At 36.5% G+C, this 16,569-nt stretch overlaps 1 protein-coding gene across 6 annotated transcripts in view; it reads right to left on the bottom strand.

The window, feature by feature from the left end:
• The window catches only part of LOC140729074 (lysine-specific demethylase 4C-like), a 373,937-nt gene that overhangs the window by 280,383 nt on the left and 76,985 nt on the right, over positions 1–16,569 (bottom strand). For all 6 annotated transcript variants that reach the window (XM_073048378.1, XM_073048374.1, XM_073048377.1 and 3 more), the window contains one exon: positions 13,290–13,427. In XM_073048378.1, coding sequence (XP_072904479.1) covers positions 13,290–13,427 — 138 coding nt within the window. The remainder of the gene's footprint in view (positions 1–13,289; positions 13,428–16,569) is intronic.

Raw genomic sequence — 16,569 nt, 5'->3', positions numbered from 1 at the left:
CCTCTTCCACTGCCATAAGACCAAATTCAGATTGGAGGAACAACATCTCATATTCCATATGGGTAGCCTCCAAATGGATTGCCAACTAAACATTGATTTCTCTGTTCTTCCAGCAATTTATTCCCATCGCCCTCCTTCTCTCTTTATCCCCATTCCAGTTACCCTCTCACCCCTTCTCTTCTCCTCAACTGCCATCATCTCTCTCTGGTTCCCATTCTCCTTCCCTTCCTTCCATGGTCCACAGTCCTCTCTTATTAGATTCCTTCACCTTCAGCCCTTTATCTCTTCCACCTATCATCTTCCAGCTTCTTACTTCATCCCCCCTTCCCCCATCCACCTCCCCCTTCAGCTGGTCACACTTATCACCTGTTAAGCTTGTATTCCTTCCCCTCCTCTCCCCCTCCCTTTTTATTCTGGATTCTGCCCCCTTCCTTTATGGCCTGAAACATCAACTCTTTATTCCCTTCCATAGATGCTGCCTGACTTGGTCAGTTCCTCCAGCATCTTAGGTACATTGTCTAGGAGTAAGCATTTTCCTGAAGATTGAGCAACTGGACAAGAAAGTTGCAGATACACTATATAATAGGAAATATAGTTCTAATTTTGAGTTGAAAATTGGAAAAACAGGGTAATTTCTGAATAGGGTCAAACAAATTTCTGATGTACAATCGGATATGGTTGCACTTTCATTTGTAATCTATAAAATATAATGCTGTCCTCAATATCCTTCCCAATCTTTACATACAACATAACCTCATCATCATTATAAATCAATGTAATGAATTTATGTTGTAGTGTCTCTAACATATGTGACCTTGGTGTATGGAAGACTTACAAAACATGCTACTATGGCTTCACGAACACATGTACAAATGAATCCTTCACTTTTACTCTGCCCACAACAGTAAGGATCAAAATACTAGGTCAAGTTATAAGGGCAAACAGTATGCTGCCCCTACAAAAGGGGTGGAGTAATTTTTTTCCTGTAATTGTACACAGACTATACCTAGAGTTGAAAGCCAAAGCCACTATAAGCTAATGCAGTGTAAGTTCAATAGACTGGATTTTCAGAGAGAATGAGAGAGTCTTTTGAGAGAGCAATTGCATTAAAATATATGAAATCCTCAGAGGAACAAATAAGATGGAAGTTGAAAGGTTGGGTCTTCTGGCCAGCAGATTAGAACTAGGGAGAGAGAACTGTCTCAGCTTTAAGAGATCAGCCATTGGTAACTTAAGAGGAGGAGATTTTTTTCCACAGAGAAATGTGAATTGTCTAACATAGATAACATCACCATATGGGTGTGGATGATTAGTCACTGTGGATTATTAACTAACTTTTGGGCATGAAGAGACATGGGAAATAGGAAGAAAAGTGCATCTTACTAAATAGAAAATGGACTCAACAGATTATAGGGCAACAGATATTTCACTGACAATTTTATAAGAACACCATTAGCAGATTATTCTCCATCACACCTGCAGAGCCAAAACCAATCCTGCACTCCATAGCTGAGAGATGGTTTATGTATAAATAAGGTGCTAGAACCTTGAACAACATAACCCTTCGCTAAACCAGGAGTACAGAGACCAAGCAGAGAACCATAACTACAGCCTCGGCAGACACCTTGTCCAATGAAAACAATGTAGATTAACAACCATAGACTTCACAAAATGCATAATCTCACTAACCTTTAAATAAATTCTGAAAGCAACAGGGGTAGAGACTTCTATTCATGCACTTAAGAAAATAAGTAGATTACTTTCTGGAACTGTAGGCAGATTCAGCAAGGATTAATAAAATAATTTCAACAACTCTAGAATAAAATGCAAATGTCACTGAAATCCTCCATATACTTTGGTTGCCATTCAACTGATTGTCATCCTTCTTCACAACTGTTGCTTGGTATAGTCTTATTAGTATACCACATGGCCTATTTTGGCATCATTACTGGGGGGAAAGGGAGTCAGATTGATGTAATGAGGCAAAAATGTCATTAAAATTAAACAATCTCTAAGAATCACACAATTAACTTTATTTCAGTTGATGAAAAGAAGTGTTGATATATGGTCTATTCAAGTTAATGTTACCTGATCCAATTGAGTGCAATTACTATGAATACACTCAGGGCACTAAAGCATGAAAATCATACAACAATGGGTACTTACAACATACCAACGAATTACATACCTCATTATACTACTGAATAATTGGTCTGCAATTTTTATAATTTTACTGAAGGGCAACTGTGATGGGAAAGTTCATGATCTGTGTATAACTTTTGCAAAATAAATGTACCAATACAAACAAGTGTAAAAAATTATCATTGCTCCAATGGCCAGACAAGCATCAAATGGCTTTACCAAATCAGATCATTACTTTAGGCATTTATTTAACAAGACTATAAGATGCTACACTGTAAAGCACTTGAATTCTTACCTAGGTGCATTCAGGTGTTCATGTTGATTTTTTTTAAATCATCCTTAAGCTCTGCTTTGAGTATATTTTTTTTCATCAGTCTTTTACACGGTATGCCCATAATCAAGGAAAATAACTCAGATTTTTTTCCTTGGCACCATTTCAAAGTACTTTGTTCCAGTACACATATTATTTTTCCTCAACAATGCTTGCTTCCAGTTCTATCATCCCAATACAGCTCTCCCAGCAGATCACCATTTTTTTCCTCATACAGAGTCCATAAAGCAAATTGCTTTTCACCCTTTATAAGCAACAGTGGGATCAGAAGCTGCTGCTACATAAAAACAACAATTCTTTGGAAACGTCTCCAAACAGTCAAGCTGAAAATCTAACTCTAAGTTTCATTTTACAGCCTGTCAGTTTTCTGATGAGAAACTAATGAATGTGGCACCAAACAAATCCATCACATCCAACATCACAACAGCTATGCTTTACACTAGTGAGGGGCAGAGGGGGATGGGGGGAGATCAAAAGTACAACCTGATGGTTAAGATTGTGATCTAACAAATACACAATAAGTATTTTGCAAGATACCAAAGTTTTGATTAATTCTGCACATAATTCAGAATAAATTAGATTTAGGACAACCTTAAACTACAACCAAATACTCAGCAAACAAAAATAAATCATACAGAAACATCTACTATTAGACAAAGATTGACCATAAAGTATTTGAAAGAAGTAATTCTAGGAATAGTATTAATGGCTCACAGTTTGCTGGGAATTTCAAGTAGTTCCATGGTTCTCAGTGTAAGTACTGGTATATTCTGAGTCTCTTGCACAATTACTTAAGTTCCATAGTTCCATACTTAATGGTCTGGCCACCTATCACTTTACAGCTGTGCTCTGTAATATTTGGAATCACTAGCAATAAAAATTTTCTGAGTTTATTCCTGTGGTGGGAAAGTTGCACTGCAGGATGACTGTATACTTTTAGGAGAAATATTGGGATCAGGATTTTGCTGCGATTTCCCAGTATTAACAAAAAGGAATCAGCTTTCAGATACACACGCTCACTCATTTGATTGGTTGGGGTTCATGGCCGTGGGGAAGAAAGGAATAAACAAAACATGTTGTGTTTTCCAAAATTATTTCTAATTTGTTTAATAATTGTAACTGTCTCTGGAATGTTTAGTAACCTTTTATAAATATTACATTTTTAATATTTTAAATGTTTCTGAATGTCAGGGGCATGATTTAATTTAGAAAGAAAAGCTGACAGCAAGCAAAACTAGGGATGGAGCTCAGTCAGCTACGTTTTCTGGCAAGGTTTATTCTGGTCCATGTATGTCAAACCAATCTACTTCATTCAAGATTTCAGTGCTCTGGGGACTGACTGGGTGAGCATCATTTAGCTAACTGTGTTAGGAAATATGGAACACAAGTCGTGGGCAAGTGTCAGTAAGATCTGGGCCAACATGCAGTCATACATACAATGGTGAATAAAGGTTAAAGAGCTACAAAACTTGCAGTACTCTTTTTACAAAAATATGCCTGACATTCAATAATTATCAGAAGATCAATGCAAATATGATTTTGTTTTATGAGCCTAACAGTCCAGATATTGCAATTAAAATAATGGTAAAGCTGCCCTTGAGCTTACATCAGATAGCAATTTCTGGCATGTGCACATGCAAACACTATAGGAGTTTCCCTCCAAGTTTACCTTACTAACAGAGTCAGTATTCAAATAAATGCAATGGCATAAAGTTACAAAGCCTGCACTGATACCCACTAAATTCTGAAAAAAGCTTATTAGTTCTAATCTCTCTTTTTCCTTCTTTCCCTCAATTATTTTGTTTATCAAGGATTCAGTTAATGAAATACCTGATTTAATTTACATTGTTGTATGATTTGAATAATGATAGATGACATAATTAAAAATGAAATAAAGCAGTATCATATGATTCTTGCATGCACATAGATGTTCCAACTCCAATATTCAAATAAAATTGATTTTCCCATTATGCTCTCCCATTTAATAACACAAGGTAAAATGCAGACACTTCTGGCAAACCTGTTTGTCTGTTACTTATAAATACCTTCTTCTAATTTCTAACGTCCATTAATCCAATGGAATTCATATGAAACAACCTTCCTTACCTGCAGTATTTTTTAATTAGATTGTTATGGAAATAATTAACAATATCAAGAATTTTGGAAACTAAGCATTACGATGTTCAATAAGGGCAAGGAAATACACATGAAATACTGCTGCATCCACCTCAAGATGACTCTTGTGATAAAAAAAATCTAGCCCTAAAGTAAAAAGAATCATTTAACAGAATAAAAGGCATTTTACTATTGCTCTCAAGGCAACTACTTTTAAAAATGGCAAATTATTTTTCAGCTGATATTCAATATTCTCTAAAGAGGCTGTCCAGAGAAACTCTAGTACACAAGAATAACATTTATATTATTTTCAGGGAATGAAATTGCGCAGTGATTCTCTTAAATCTTAAATTACATAATAATACTTGAGAACACAGAAGGATGTCCCTAAACATCACAAAGCAAAACTTGCAAAATGCTTGTTTGCCACTTTCAAACAATCTAATCATATTTCACTACACTGAAATAGCACATATAAAACCTCACAGCAACAGTAAAAAAAAGGTAAATAATCGTTCCTCAGCTTTCTCAACAGATTTGCAGCTTTGCAGATGGTTGAACAATCTTCCAATTTGCCTTTCACCACCAGTGTCCATTTGGTTGAACTCTAAATGGTTAATTCCATTCTTATTTAGCCATCATCACCAGTAGATACCGAGGATCTATCTAAACCTTTCCACCTGCATCCTGTCAAGATTCAAATTTTCAGCTTAATTGTCTGAAAATACAGCACCAGCTTCCAGGTATGGTTATGACAAGCAGATTTACCTCACCGACGTGGCTTGTCATCTTTGGACTATTAAAATCCTATCAAATTGCTTATTCAAAATCCACCCTAGATTCCTATCCAACCAAACTTTGGGAAGATCAATGGCACTGGCTGCAACATAAAATTTGTTCCCAACTACAAACTCAGCTCCAGCTTGGAAATTGTCTCATGTATAACAAAACCATTCACAACTCTGATTTCATCGTAAGTGTCGAGATAATAAATTTCAATCTATTTAAGCATTATCACTATAACTATTTTTCCTAATTTTGTGGCTTCAACTCTGTCTGTCTAATCTGTTCTGCTGCTGCAATCCTTGACCAAGCTTTGTTACTTCTAGATTTATTTGTCCCAATTCTAATTGGCTTCCATTGCTTTATCCTGCATAAAACTGAGGCCATGCAAAACTCTGCTGCTCGTGTTTTAATTTACATAATATTGTGTTATCAATGATCTGTGAAATGCCACAAGGTGTTTTACTGTGCAAAAGCCTCCAAATAAACAAACCAATTGTTGCTGAAACTAAACAACTGCCATAATAGATCTATTGATCAAGTCAGAAGCATTTTGTACTGGTAAAGAATACAATTAACTTAATTAGTGAGCTGTGTTTTTCTTAAGGCAATTCTGTGTACAGAACTTTAAAGGGATGACCGATTTATTGCACAATATACAATTGAACATAAAACTAGAGAGCTGGTCATTGAGGTGATCATATCATTTATGGCTAAAACACAATTTCAAAACAAAAGATGCTCACAACAAAAGGACAGATTCAACTATTTTGAAAAAGAATACGGTAGTTTCTTTTCTATCTTACATTACCCACAATATGAAAGCCTCTTGTATAAAACCACTGAAGGAAACAGACATTTGCTTTCAGGAATACATAATCTTCTTTCAGGTATAAAATCTGCCACCTACTCTCTTAAAAGTTCAAAATCAGTTCTTTTGAACTGTAAGAAGCAGTCTCCAGAAAATTCACTGACACATGACAACAGCAAGTATGGAATACAGAACAACAGTTTAAGCCACATTAGAGAAAAGCATAACAGCAATCAACTAATGATAATACATATTTTCAAAAAAAATATGGAACTACAGGTATACTCAAAACCCATCAAGTTTGAGAGCAGGAAATACTGGTTGGCCCACCTTATCAGACAATGTCATAAAAGGTCCATGCACTAATTCATCTAGCATTCAATAAGGGGATTAAAAACACCTAAGTAATAGTCAAGTTTGGAGAAAAATAAGTTAGATGAACAGCACATTTTATTTTCTAAGTAGAAATCTTACAACATTGTCTATTTGTTTATTTTAAACATTGCATTGTTTATTTTTAAACTCCAGAAGTAGTTCACTAGATGCTCTGCCCACCAAAATGTGTACCAAGTAGATTGTAATTAATAATATATGGAAGGTGAGAAATGTTTATGCTTATCTGATAAAAGGACGGAATTTATAGAATCACTGTGAAGAGACAAGACAGAAAAGGTTTGTACTAGTGTCCTCCCATCCTTTCACATCCACTGGGGGGGGGGGGGGGGGGGGGAGGTACAGGAGCTTGAAGACCCACACTCAACAATTCCTCTCCATCATCAGATATCTGAATGGTCTATGAACACTAGCTCATTACCCTTTTTTTGCACCATTTATTTATCAGCAATTTTGTGTCTTTGCACTATAATACTGATACAAAACAACCTTCACCATCATACATCAGAGGTAACAAATCTGATTCTGATCATTAGAATATTCTTTATTCCTTGCACCTACTTACACTTACCTAGTCTCACTGTTAAAAGATTTGTGAAATTCAGGCTAACCACATCCTTCGGGACAAGAGTTCTACTTCCTCGCTCTCTAGAAATATGTGTTCTCTGATTACTAATCTAATCACTTGATGGCTTGATATCAACACAGTTTAATTTTTCTCACACCAGATGGAAGCTATCCTTCTGTTGCAAATCAAAATCTTTATAAAATTAACTGTATCAGGTCACCCTAACAGCCTTCTCTTTTCAAGGTAGAGCAGTGGATGTTGTGTATATGGATTTTAGCAAGGCATTCAACAAAGGTCCCCATGGTAGGCTCATTTAGAAAATCAGGAGGCAAGGGATCCGGGGAACATGGTTGTGTGGATTTGGAGTTGGCTTGACAAAAAAGGCAGTAGGTGGTTGTAGATGGACAGCATTCTTCCTGGGGGTCCATGATTACTGGTGTTCCACAGAGATCCGTTGTAGGCCCCTACTATTTGTGATTTTTATAAATGACTTAGATAAGGAAGTGGAAGAGTAGGTTAGTAAGTTTGCAGAATCCATGAATGTTGGTGGTGTTTTGAATAGCACAGAAGGTTGTTGTAAGTTAAAGTGGACATTGACAGGATATGGGCTGAGAAATGGATTTTAATCCAGAAGAGATATACTGTGGACAGCAGTGGACAGCAGTGTATGAGTTCATAGCAGGATTCTTAGCACTGAGAACGAATAGAGGGATCTTGGGGTCCAAGTCAATAAATCAATCAAAACTATCATGCAAACTGACAGGGTGGTTAAAAAGGTGCATGGTGTGTAGGTCATCACTAGTTGGGGATTGAGCTGAAGAGTCTTGGGGTAATGTTGCAGCTCCATAAAACTCCGGTTAGACCTGGAGTATTGTATTTGGTACTAGTCACCTCCATAGAAGGATGTAGAGGTTTCAGAGAGGGTGCAGAGATGATTTAGCAGAATGCTTAAATAGGCATATGAATGAAAGAAAAATTGTGGTAAGGAAGGGTTAGATTGATCTTGGCAGAACATGGTGGGCTGAAGGGCCTGTATCATGCTGTAATGCTCCACGTTAAGGAGAAAAGAAACCCAGCCTGTTTACCAATGTTTTATCTTGTATAGTATTCTTTTGTGGCCTCCACTACCTCCATATTCTTTTAGTAAAATAGTGATTAAGTACATAATGTTTTAAGAGAGTTTGATACGAGCTTGCTAAGTTTTGCACAATGTCTTTGTTTTCCAATTCTGTAAACAGAAATCAGTTTCTGTACTTGTTTTTAAGATGAATATAACTTACACTGCTATTTTCAGCGATTTGCCTATTTGTTTACAATTTATTTTGCTTTTTTATCCTCTTCAGAATATCATTTTTTCAAGAAAGATAGGACCATATTTAATTATTACATTTTATTGTCAAAATGCAAAATTTACCTATTGAAAAGATTTGACAAATGTATTATATTCCCCATCTCTAACCTGCCCTTTGTCTCCTTGCATCTACAGGATATCACACTATTTTGTCTTTTGTTTCTTGGTAATTTAATTTCATGGTTCCTCTGCATTCGTAATATATTTTTTTTAATTTTCTCCTAATATTATTGTATTCTCCCTGGTTAGGAATTGCTCTGTTGTCATGTAATCAGAGCAGGCATCTTTTCTTGCCTTCACTTTTTTTTAATGCTCTTATTCATTCAAGGCACCTCATTTGTATTTTAAGCAGAATAGTTTTCCTTAAGTGTTTGAAAATGCTTATCTACAATATTAAAGTTGTATATTAATTTTGCTAAATTCTCTTCCTACCTATTAAAAACATGTTTAACAGTTGCTGAGGTCTAAAGGAGAATCTGGCTCTAGGTCCATATATTTATATGGTACAACATTCTGAACTCCAAAGATGATTATTAATCTCTCAACAAGTGAATGCTATACAATCATCATTCTCTGCATGGGGGAGGGAGGTGGAAATTACAGTTCCCCTCGAATCCTATCAATTAATTTAAATCATCTGCTTATTGCTGTCTGTAATGACAAGAACCAAGTTCTTTTGTGTAATTCTGTCCAGGGATCTGACAAGTTTATATACTTCAATTAGTCTACTCATCACCCTACTCTACTTTAACAACTTCAGGATCTGAGCACCCAAAATGTCTTTGTGTCAATAAAAAGTGTTCATCTATTTTTTTTTCTTCCACCAATACTGCTCTAGTCTTAACTTGGTACTGTGCCTCTAGATTCTCCCACTTCACACCATCTACCCTGTAGAGCCCCTCAGATTCTTGTGTTTCAAAGAGATGAGCTTTCATTTTTCTAAACTCCAAAATAAATCTCCTTCTGCAGACCTTTAGGATTATGGATGACTTCCTTCTACTCTCTCTAACACTTCATCCAAAAAGACATCTAACTATATCTTCTCTGTGGAAACATACTTTACTTGTAGTAACAAAATGGTATTTTTTAATCTGTAACAAAATGCAACCTGCATTATACCAGAGTACTTTGCTACTAGAGTTCATGCAACATTATGCCATTGGAGCCTGAATGTATAATAAACTGCAGAAAGACAAGCAGATGGGTTATTGGAAGAATGGCAAGTGCACTGATTACGCAGACGAACAGAATGCACCCTGTCCTTGAACAGAGCTGTAGGTAGCTACACTGCTATATAAAAGAGTGACTATTTTGGAGGCTATCACCAACACTTGTGTGGTGATTGTCTCCCCTTGCTGCAAGTTAAAATAAACATACTTTTGATTGATCCACTCAAGTTATTTATTGTTTGTTATGGGATGTAGTGAAAAGCACTCGACAGAACTTGGAGATTCCATGGAGATCGCATGTTTAGGTGCAGGAGCCGACCAAAACAGATTGTCGTAAACACCTGCTTCCAGGGAAACTCAGGCAGAGGAGTGTTCACCAAAAAGTAAGTTTGCTTTTTGCTCTGTGATGCCTTTCCAAGCAGGTACCAAATATCGGGTTCTGCCTTGCTCCCATTCTATACACAGCGATCTGTGCTACTATTGAGTGGGTCAGTTTCTCTCGCCGCGATCCAACTCTTTAGGCACTGTGACCAGAAACATATGGGTATAAGCAATTAGATTCGAATAATAAGAATGTCAGGAACAGCTAAATTCTAGCATCAGGGATGCACCAAATAAAATATGGCATCAGGGGCTCACCATTAAAAAGAGTAAGAAAGAATGGGATTTGTGGAAACTGAGCTTGTAAGTTTAATCTCTTCTACACATTGATCAACAAGCAATTGTAGATGCGGAATAATGGAAAGCAACATAGATGTCTGGGTCACAAATGTGAGAACATGCAATTTCACTGTTTGGTGGTTGAACAACTACCAGGCAGGCACAGGGCTACCCGATAGTTGGTCAGTTATGTTGCATGAGCTTCTGCTAAAAGGAAGACTGCGATTACATTTGACATTGCGGTGGGTCTAACAACTACCATCATTTTGAAGTAGTGATGAGCGTGCCATAAACAATACCTTGAGATATTTGTAACAACTGATATGTGACATGAAAATATCTGTGATTTCTATTGGTGACAAAGTCACAATTACTGCTACTAGTACTGTTATCTATACATCCATTCATAATTTAAGGAAATGCAAATTTTCAGTTAAGATTAGTGAAAATAGAAGTAAATTTTTGCTAATCTAAGTTTGTGGACCCCACGTTAAGAACACCTGTATTATGACATTGTGACGTCATGATATATGCAATCATGTATTTCTACATATAACCCGTAATCAATTATTTAAACAAATAATATACTTACAAAATTAAAATTTCATTTTTACGCCATTAAATGAAATTAAGACATACATCTCCTGACTCCATGATTTCTTTCAATTGGTTTTATGTTTTGGAGTTATACAAAACATAATGGTTACAAATACTACTGCTTCAACATTGATACTAAGTAATCTATAAATGATGTTCTTTAAAGGTAATTGACCATTGGGAACTTTCAGTGCAAAGACACTAGAGAAATTCAACAGACATTCAGGTGACAACAAAATTCACCTTATGCAATAATATTTTTCAAAGTAAATTAAGTGAAATCCGAAACAAACTTTTAGGTTAACATCATCACCAATTGGCACTTCTTCCAAAACCCCCTTCACTGAGGGACACTCAAAATCCACATGGTATTAATGACAGTTACCCATTCAACTGTAAAGAAATCAAACAAAGATGCAAGGACACAATTTCTAATTTCCGAAGTATTATTACCACAAACTTTCTTTCACAATAAAGAATAAGAACACATATTTCAAATTATGCATTGTCAGATTTTCCCTTTGCGCTTTTAATTTTTTGCTTAACATCATTTAAGCGGTTACTGGAAAATTTCATAGTATTATTACTCTGAGTGTTTGGTCGCCAAGTAAACTAGAGTATCAGCAAGAGGCTGCTGGAAAGTTAAATTTTTCGAGTATGTTAAGAGGGAATGGAATAAGCTAAAGATCATCATGCTTGCGATCATCATCATGATCATCATCACTTGTGCTTTATATTCTATTTAGCACATAGATCCAACTTGTACAAATTTCAATAAATGATAAAGTTTGAAGATTGTCAGTGAGTCATCAACTTACCTCTTCCTACAATTCTTTCTTCAGTTTTACTGTAAATTTGTCACTTTTTTCACCCTTCCCAAACCTCTCCAGACAATGAAGTGATATTTGGTCTGAACCTAAAAGTGCAACTTAGTCCAAACCTTAAATTTGTTAGCTCCATCTAATAAAACAAATAGTCACCAAATAGTATCAATTAATCTATGGATGTAGGCTGCACATATGTAACACACAATATCCTATCTGAATGTATGACACTGTTTTCTTATCCAACGCCCTTCCTTCTCCTACGCAACAGCCACATATACATATTCCTTTTACTAGCATAGAAATTAGTCACATTCAAAATTCAACATAAATAACTTTATATATTCTTATGTTTTTTTCCATTTACTGAAATGTTTCACCATGAGTAGTAGTTGGCTGATTAGAGCAGTTCCATTTCCTGAACTAGGCTCCCCAACACTTCAGGAAAAGCAAGTATAATCAAATGTTAACAGAAAGCAACCCCATCTTCAGGCACTATGTGGAAACATTACATGTACCCTTTTGTTCTACTATCTCTCCACCACTATCAGTAAGTAATACCCCAATCCAAAAATAAGGTAATGGTTAAGCCATCCAAGAGGCCTAGGCTGTTGACCCAATTTTTAAATTCTGCCACAGCAGCTGGAGTTTTTAAATCCCAATTATAAAACAGCCAATCCTGAAGGTAAAAAGTGGTCATAAAAATCATCCAATTCACTTAAATCTTTTCAGAGATGGAGAACTACTGTTCACCTCTGTTCTGCTCTGTATACAGCTACCAACATAATGAAATGCAACACAAGTCCAATAATGAACTGAAAAATTCAGAAATCCCAAAGGTTCAACATCTGGCAGACCAGGTAGTGTTTACTGCTCTCCTTTCCCACTCATTCCCAGTTCCTTTGCATACTTCCTATTCACTGGGGCTCTGACTTCAACACTCCCAGTAGTCCAGAAAATCTGCAAGTCCCGCTCCAAAGCCCTGAGCATGTAAGACTATCAGAATTTTAACTGCTCCAGCAAACCACTCAATTCAATGAATAGACAGTAGCCCAACTACATTCTGTGAACAGAGAATCAAAAACACATCTGAAGTGAATTCTAGGTTTTGGACATAGGAACTTAAAATTGCAGTGTGAACTAGAAAGCATGTGCCACATTAAATACTTCTTATGCAATATTTGCAAAATTAAATCCATGAATTAAAAATAGTTCAATGTCGCAAGTTTCCAAAGATCAATTAATAGAATCAAATACTGTATAATGGATCTACCTTGGTCTATCATCTATCCAAGAAGACTTCACAAAGCTCATTTGGTTTCAGCAACAGAAAGCAAGGAAGGACAAAATAAAGGTTAAAATTAGCATTTAGCACTCGCTCTTCAGACAAATTTTCTTTTTCTTTTTTGTTCACAATGATCAAGTTACATTGGAAATGGTGAAGCTGGCTAATACGGAGACAGTGTTCCACCCCACTCTAGTTACATAGAAATATAAAAAATATAAATGATATATAGTCCACATTCACTCTTTGCTGTCACTTACTTGTTTAGCAATTTTTCCATAATCAAGCCATCGAATTGTGGCAAAGTTTGTTGACTCAGCACAGTTGAATCCGTGGTTGAAGCCAGCATGGTAGCCATATGGAAAAGTGATCATGAATTGTCCTGCTTCTTGTGTTACCTGCACAAAAAATATGCAGAAAGCAGCTTAAGAGTGGAGAACTGTTAATAACACGCCTCCAAATCTGATGAGCAATAAGTGGATATTTGAGGGAAAAAACATGATCTCATTAATTTAAATTTTTTATAAAGTTGCAGAAATTTCTTTTTCACACTGATGATTTTTTGTTGTACATACAGTGCAGCACACCCAGAAACTGACATGTCAATTCTTCTGATTTTGAAATATTTCAACCACAACCTGGTATTACAAATGGTGTATTAATAGAAAATTATTAGATTTTTATGCTCTTCAACTGCTTGTTTAATTATATCCTGAAAATAGGGAACGATTAATGGGTATGTAAAGAAGACAGAATTGTGAGTTAAGTGAACAATTTTAGCTGCTTTAAAACACTAAGAATATCAAGAATACATTGAACATTTGAATATTTTTATTACAATAAGAAGACTGCTGATTTTAGCATTCAGGTGAGCATGAGAGAAATGAGCAAAACCTGGGAAAACTAAATGTTAGTAGTCAAAGACAATACAGATGGTCTATATTAAATAGGGATAACAATTCAATATGTTATAACACTAGCAGCAAAATCTATTTTGAAGAAATCATGAAATTGCTTGGGTATACAGCATAGAATCAGGTTTATTATCACCAGTATGTGTCATGAAATTTGTTAACTTAGCAGCAGCAGTTCAATGTGATACATAATATGGAACAAAAGTAAGTACAGTATATGTATATTGAATAGATTAAAATCATGCAAAAACAGAAATAAGACATAATTTAAAAAGTGAGGTAGTGCTCACAGGTTCAATGTCCATTTAGGAACTGGATGGCAGAGGAGAAGGACCTGTTCCTGAATCGCTGAGTGTCGCCTTCAGGCTTCTGTACCTCCTATCTGATGGTAACAGTGAGTAAAGGACATGCCCTGGGTGCTGGGGGGTCTTTAATAATGAATGCTGCCTTTCTGAGACACTGCTCCTTGAAGACGTCCTGGGTGCCCAAGTTGGAGACAACTAAATTTATGACCCTATGCAGCTTCTTTCAGTCCTGTGCAGTAGCCCCCTCGCCCCCACCCCCGTACAGGCAGTGATGCAACCTGTCAGAACGCTCTCCACAGTACATCTATAGAAGTTTTTGAGTGTATTTGTAGACCATCATTCACAACTTAACAAGTAACTTAGCTCTATATAGCCCCTTTTACCTCTAAACACCCACAAAATTATTTGAGAAAGACTTCCACCTATCACCACCTGTCTGTCTCCCAACTTCACTCCTCCCCTTCCCGCATCAGAGTCCATATTCCTCTCATCCTTTCCATCCTCTTGGTCCATTTATCAGTTACCAGCCCTTGTCCTGCTTATCTCCCTCTCCTCTTTGTACAGGCTATTTTTGCTTTCCAGTCTCAGCACTGGTGCAGGATCTTCACCCAAAGCATGAACTATTCTTCTTTGCCCAGCCCACTCAGCTGCTGCTTAACCTGCTGAATTCCTCCAGCAGATTAATAATTGCTCCAGGAATCTTTAAGATACAAGATACAGTAATCTTCATCAGTGTGTAAAACAGGCTTTTGAAATTTTCAATAGTGTATCAAATATTTTACAGAGGAGACACAAGTTGATAGTCAAAAAGACTTCCAAAGCCACATTTGTGAAATATACTTATTTTCAGGACTATTCCATTCCAAGTCACTTGGAACTTCCCATGCTTATTGTTGATTTTACACATTTATTCAACATAGCTTTTGCTTCCTATCTGATAAAAGGCCATTAACTTAAACATTTCCTTTGCCTAGATTCTGCTTAACCTGCACACTATTTCCACAGTATTCCTTCACCTTTGCCTCTATTGCTCCTTCCTGCTTCTGCACTCCTGCATTTCCAGTGCTGCCTTCCAATTCACCAACAAGTAGTCCCCTTCTTTTTAAAAAAGTGATCTCAGGCAAAAATGAATGCAGGAAAACACTCACAGTCATATGCAGTGCCACAGAGTTTCATAGCACCGATTTGACCATTCAACTAATACATGACCCTAACAATGAGTGCCTGGACCCCATGGAGCTATAAAATTAAAATACAGTGCTAGTTTGATATGCCCATTATTGCAATGTTCCAGACAGCTGTCTGAAGCAGTATTACACAAAGATCATAGATCAACATCTATTAATAAGGACACAGCAGTTTTTAATGCAATTCTTTAAAATGAGTATATATGGAAAATTAGATGTACAAATTGAAAGCTGTGTAAATGGTGTATTCAATAACTTGTGCTTAGTTAATAACATCATGTTATTATATAAAAAATAATCTACAATTCTTTGATGCAACTCTCACAACATCTCCACCTGTTGACTGACACATTATAATTAGCATCAGCTTCGCTGTCACGTACTTGTTGCTGATTAATCTAATGGTTTTCAATGCATTTCTGTTTCAATGCAACAAGAACTTAGTTTGCTTGTTATTTTCAGCCTGGTTATCTTAATAATATTCAAAAATACAAATAAAAACTTCAATTCAATTCATGTTTAATTATCATTCAACCATACATGAATACCCATGAATACAGCCAAAGGAGACAATGTTACTCACTGGTGTAGAAAGTGAAAGAATTGTGTATCATGCTGCTGCCCAAGTCAAAAGAGGGGTACAGTCTAATAGTAAGTGACCGTCTTGGTCACTTTTCTTATGGTCACAAGTCTATTTTGGACTTTGTTAATGTGGAATGTCGCGAGTTCAATTCACTGATTTATTAGTGGAGAGACAACAGGGGAGCTGCGTGGCCTTGGCCGTAGTGAGGACTAAGCCTATACGCCATGGTGTTGCCTGATTACAGCCACCAGGAGAGAGGCATCAAAGCTGGTGCACTCCACCAGGGCCAGAGAAGCATGGCATCCAGGCTGGAGTCAGTGCTGCCCCCCCACCCAGTGTTCATTTGGCAGAAGACAAGCTATATTGTGTTCGTCTGCAGATTTCTGCAGCACTGAATGGACTCAAGGCTTCAAGTTGCAGTATCACCTGCTTACAGCCACCAGGAAGAGGCACCTGAGCCCTTTGAGCAATTGCACTTCTGACTTAATTTTCAAATACATTATCACCACCTGCCCTTTTCTTCTATTGCAAATGTTCAAAGGTTCATTTTA

This window comes from Hemitrygon akajei, chromosome 6 (assembly GCF_048418815.1).
Source record: "Hemitrygon akajei chromosome 6, sHemAka1.3, whole genome shotgun sequence".
Taxonomy (NCBI): Eukaryota; Metazoa; Chordata; class Chondrichthyes; order Myliobatiformes; family Dasyatidae; genus Hemitrygon; species Hemitrygon akajei.
Note: the sequence above shows the minus strand (reverse complement) of the source record. Positions and strands in the feature narration are given on the sequence as shown.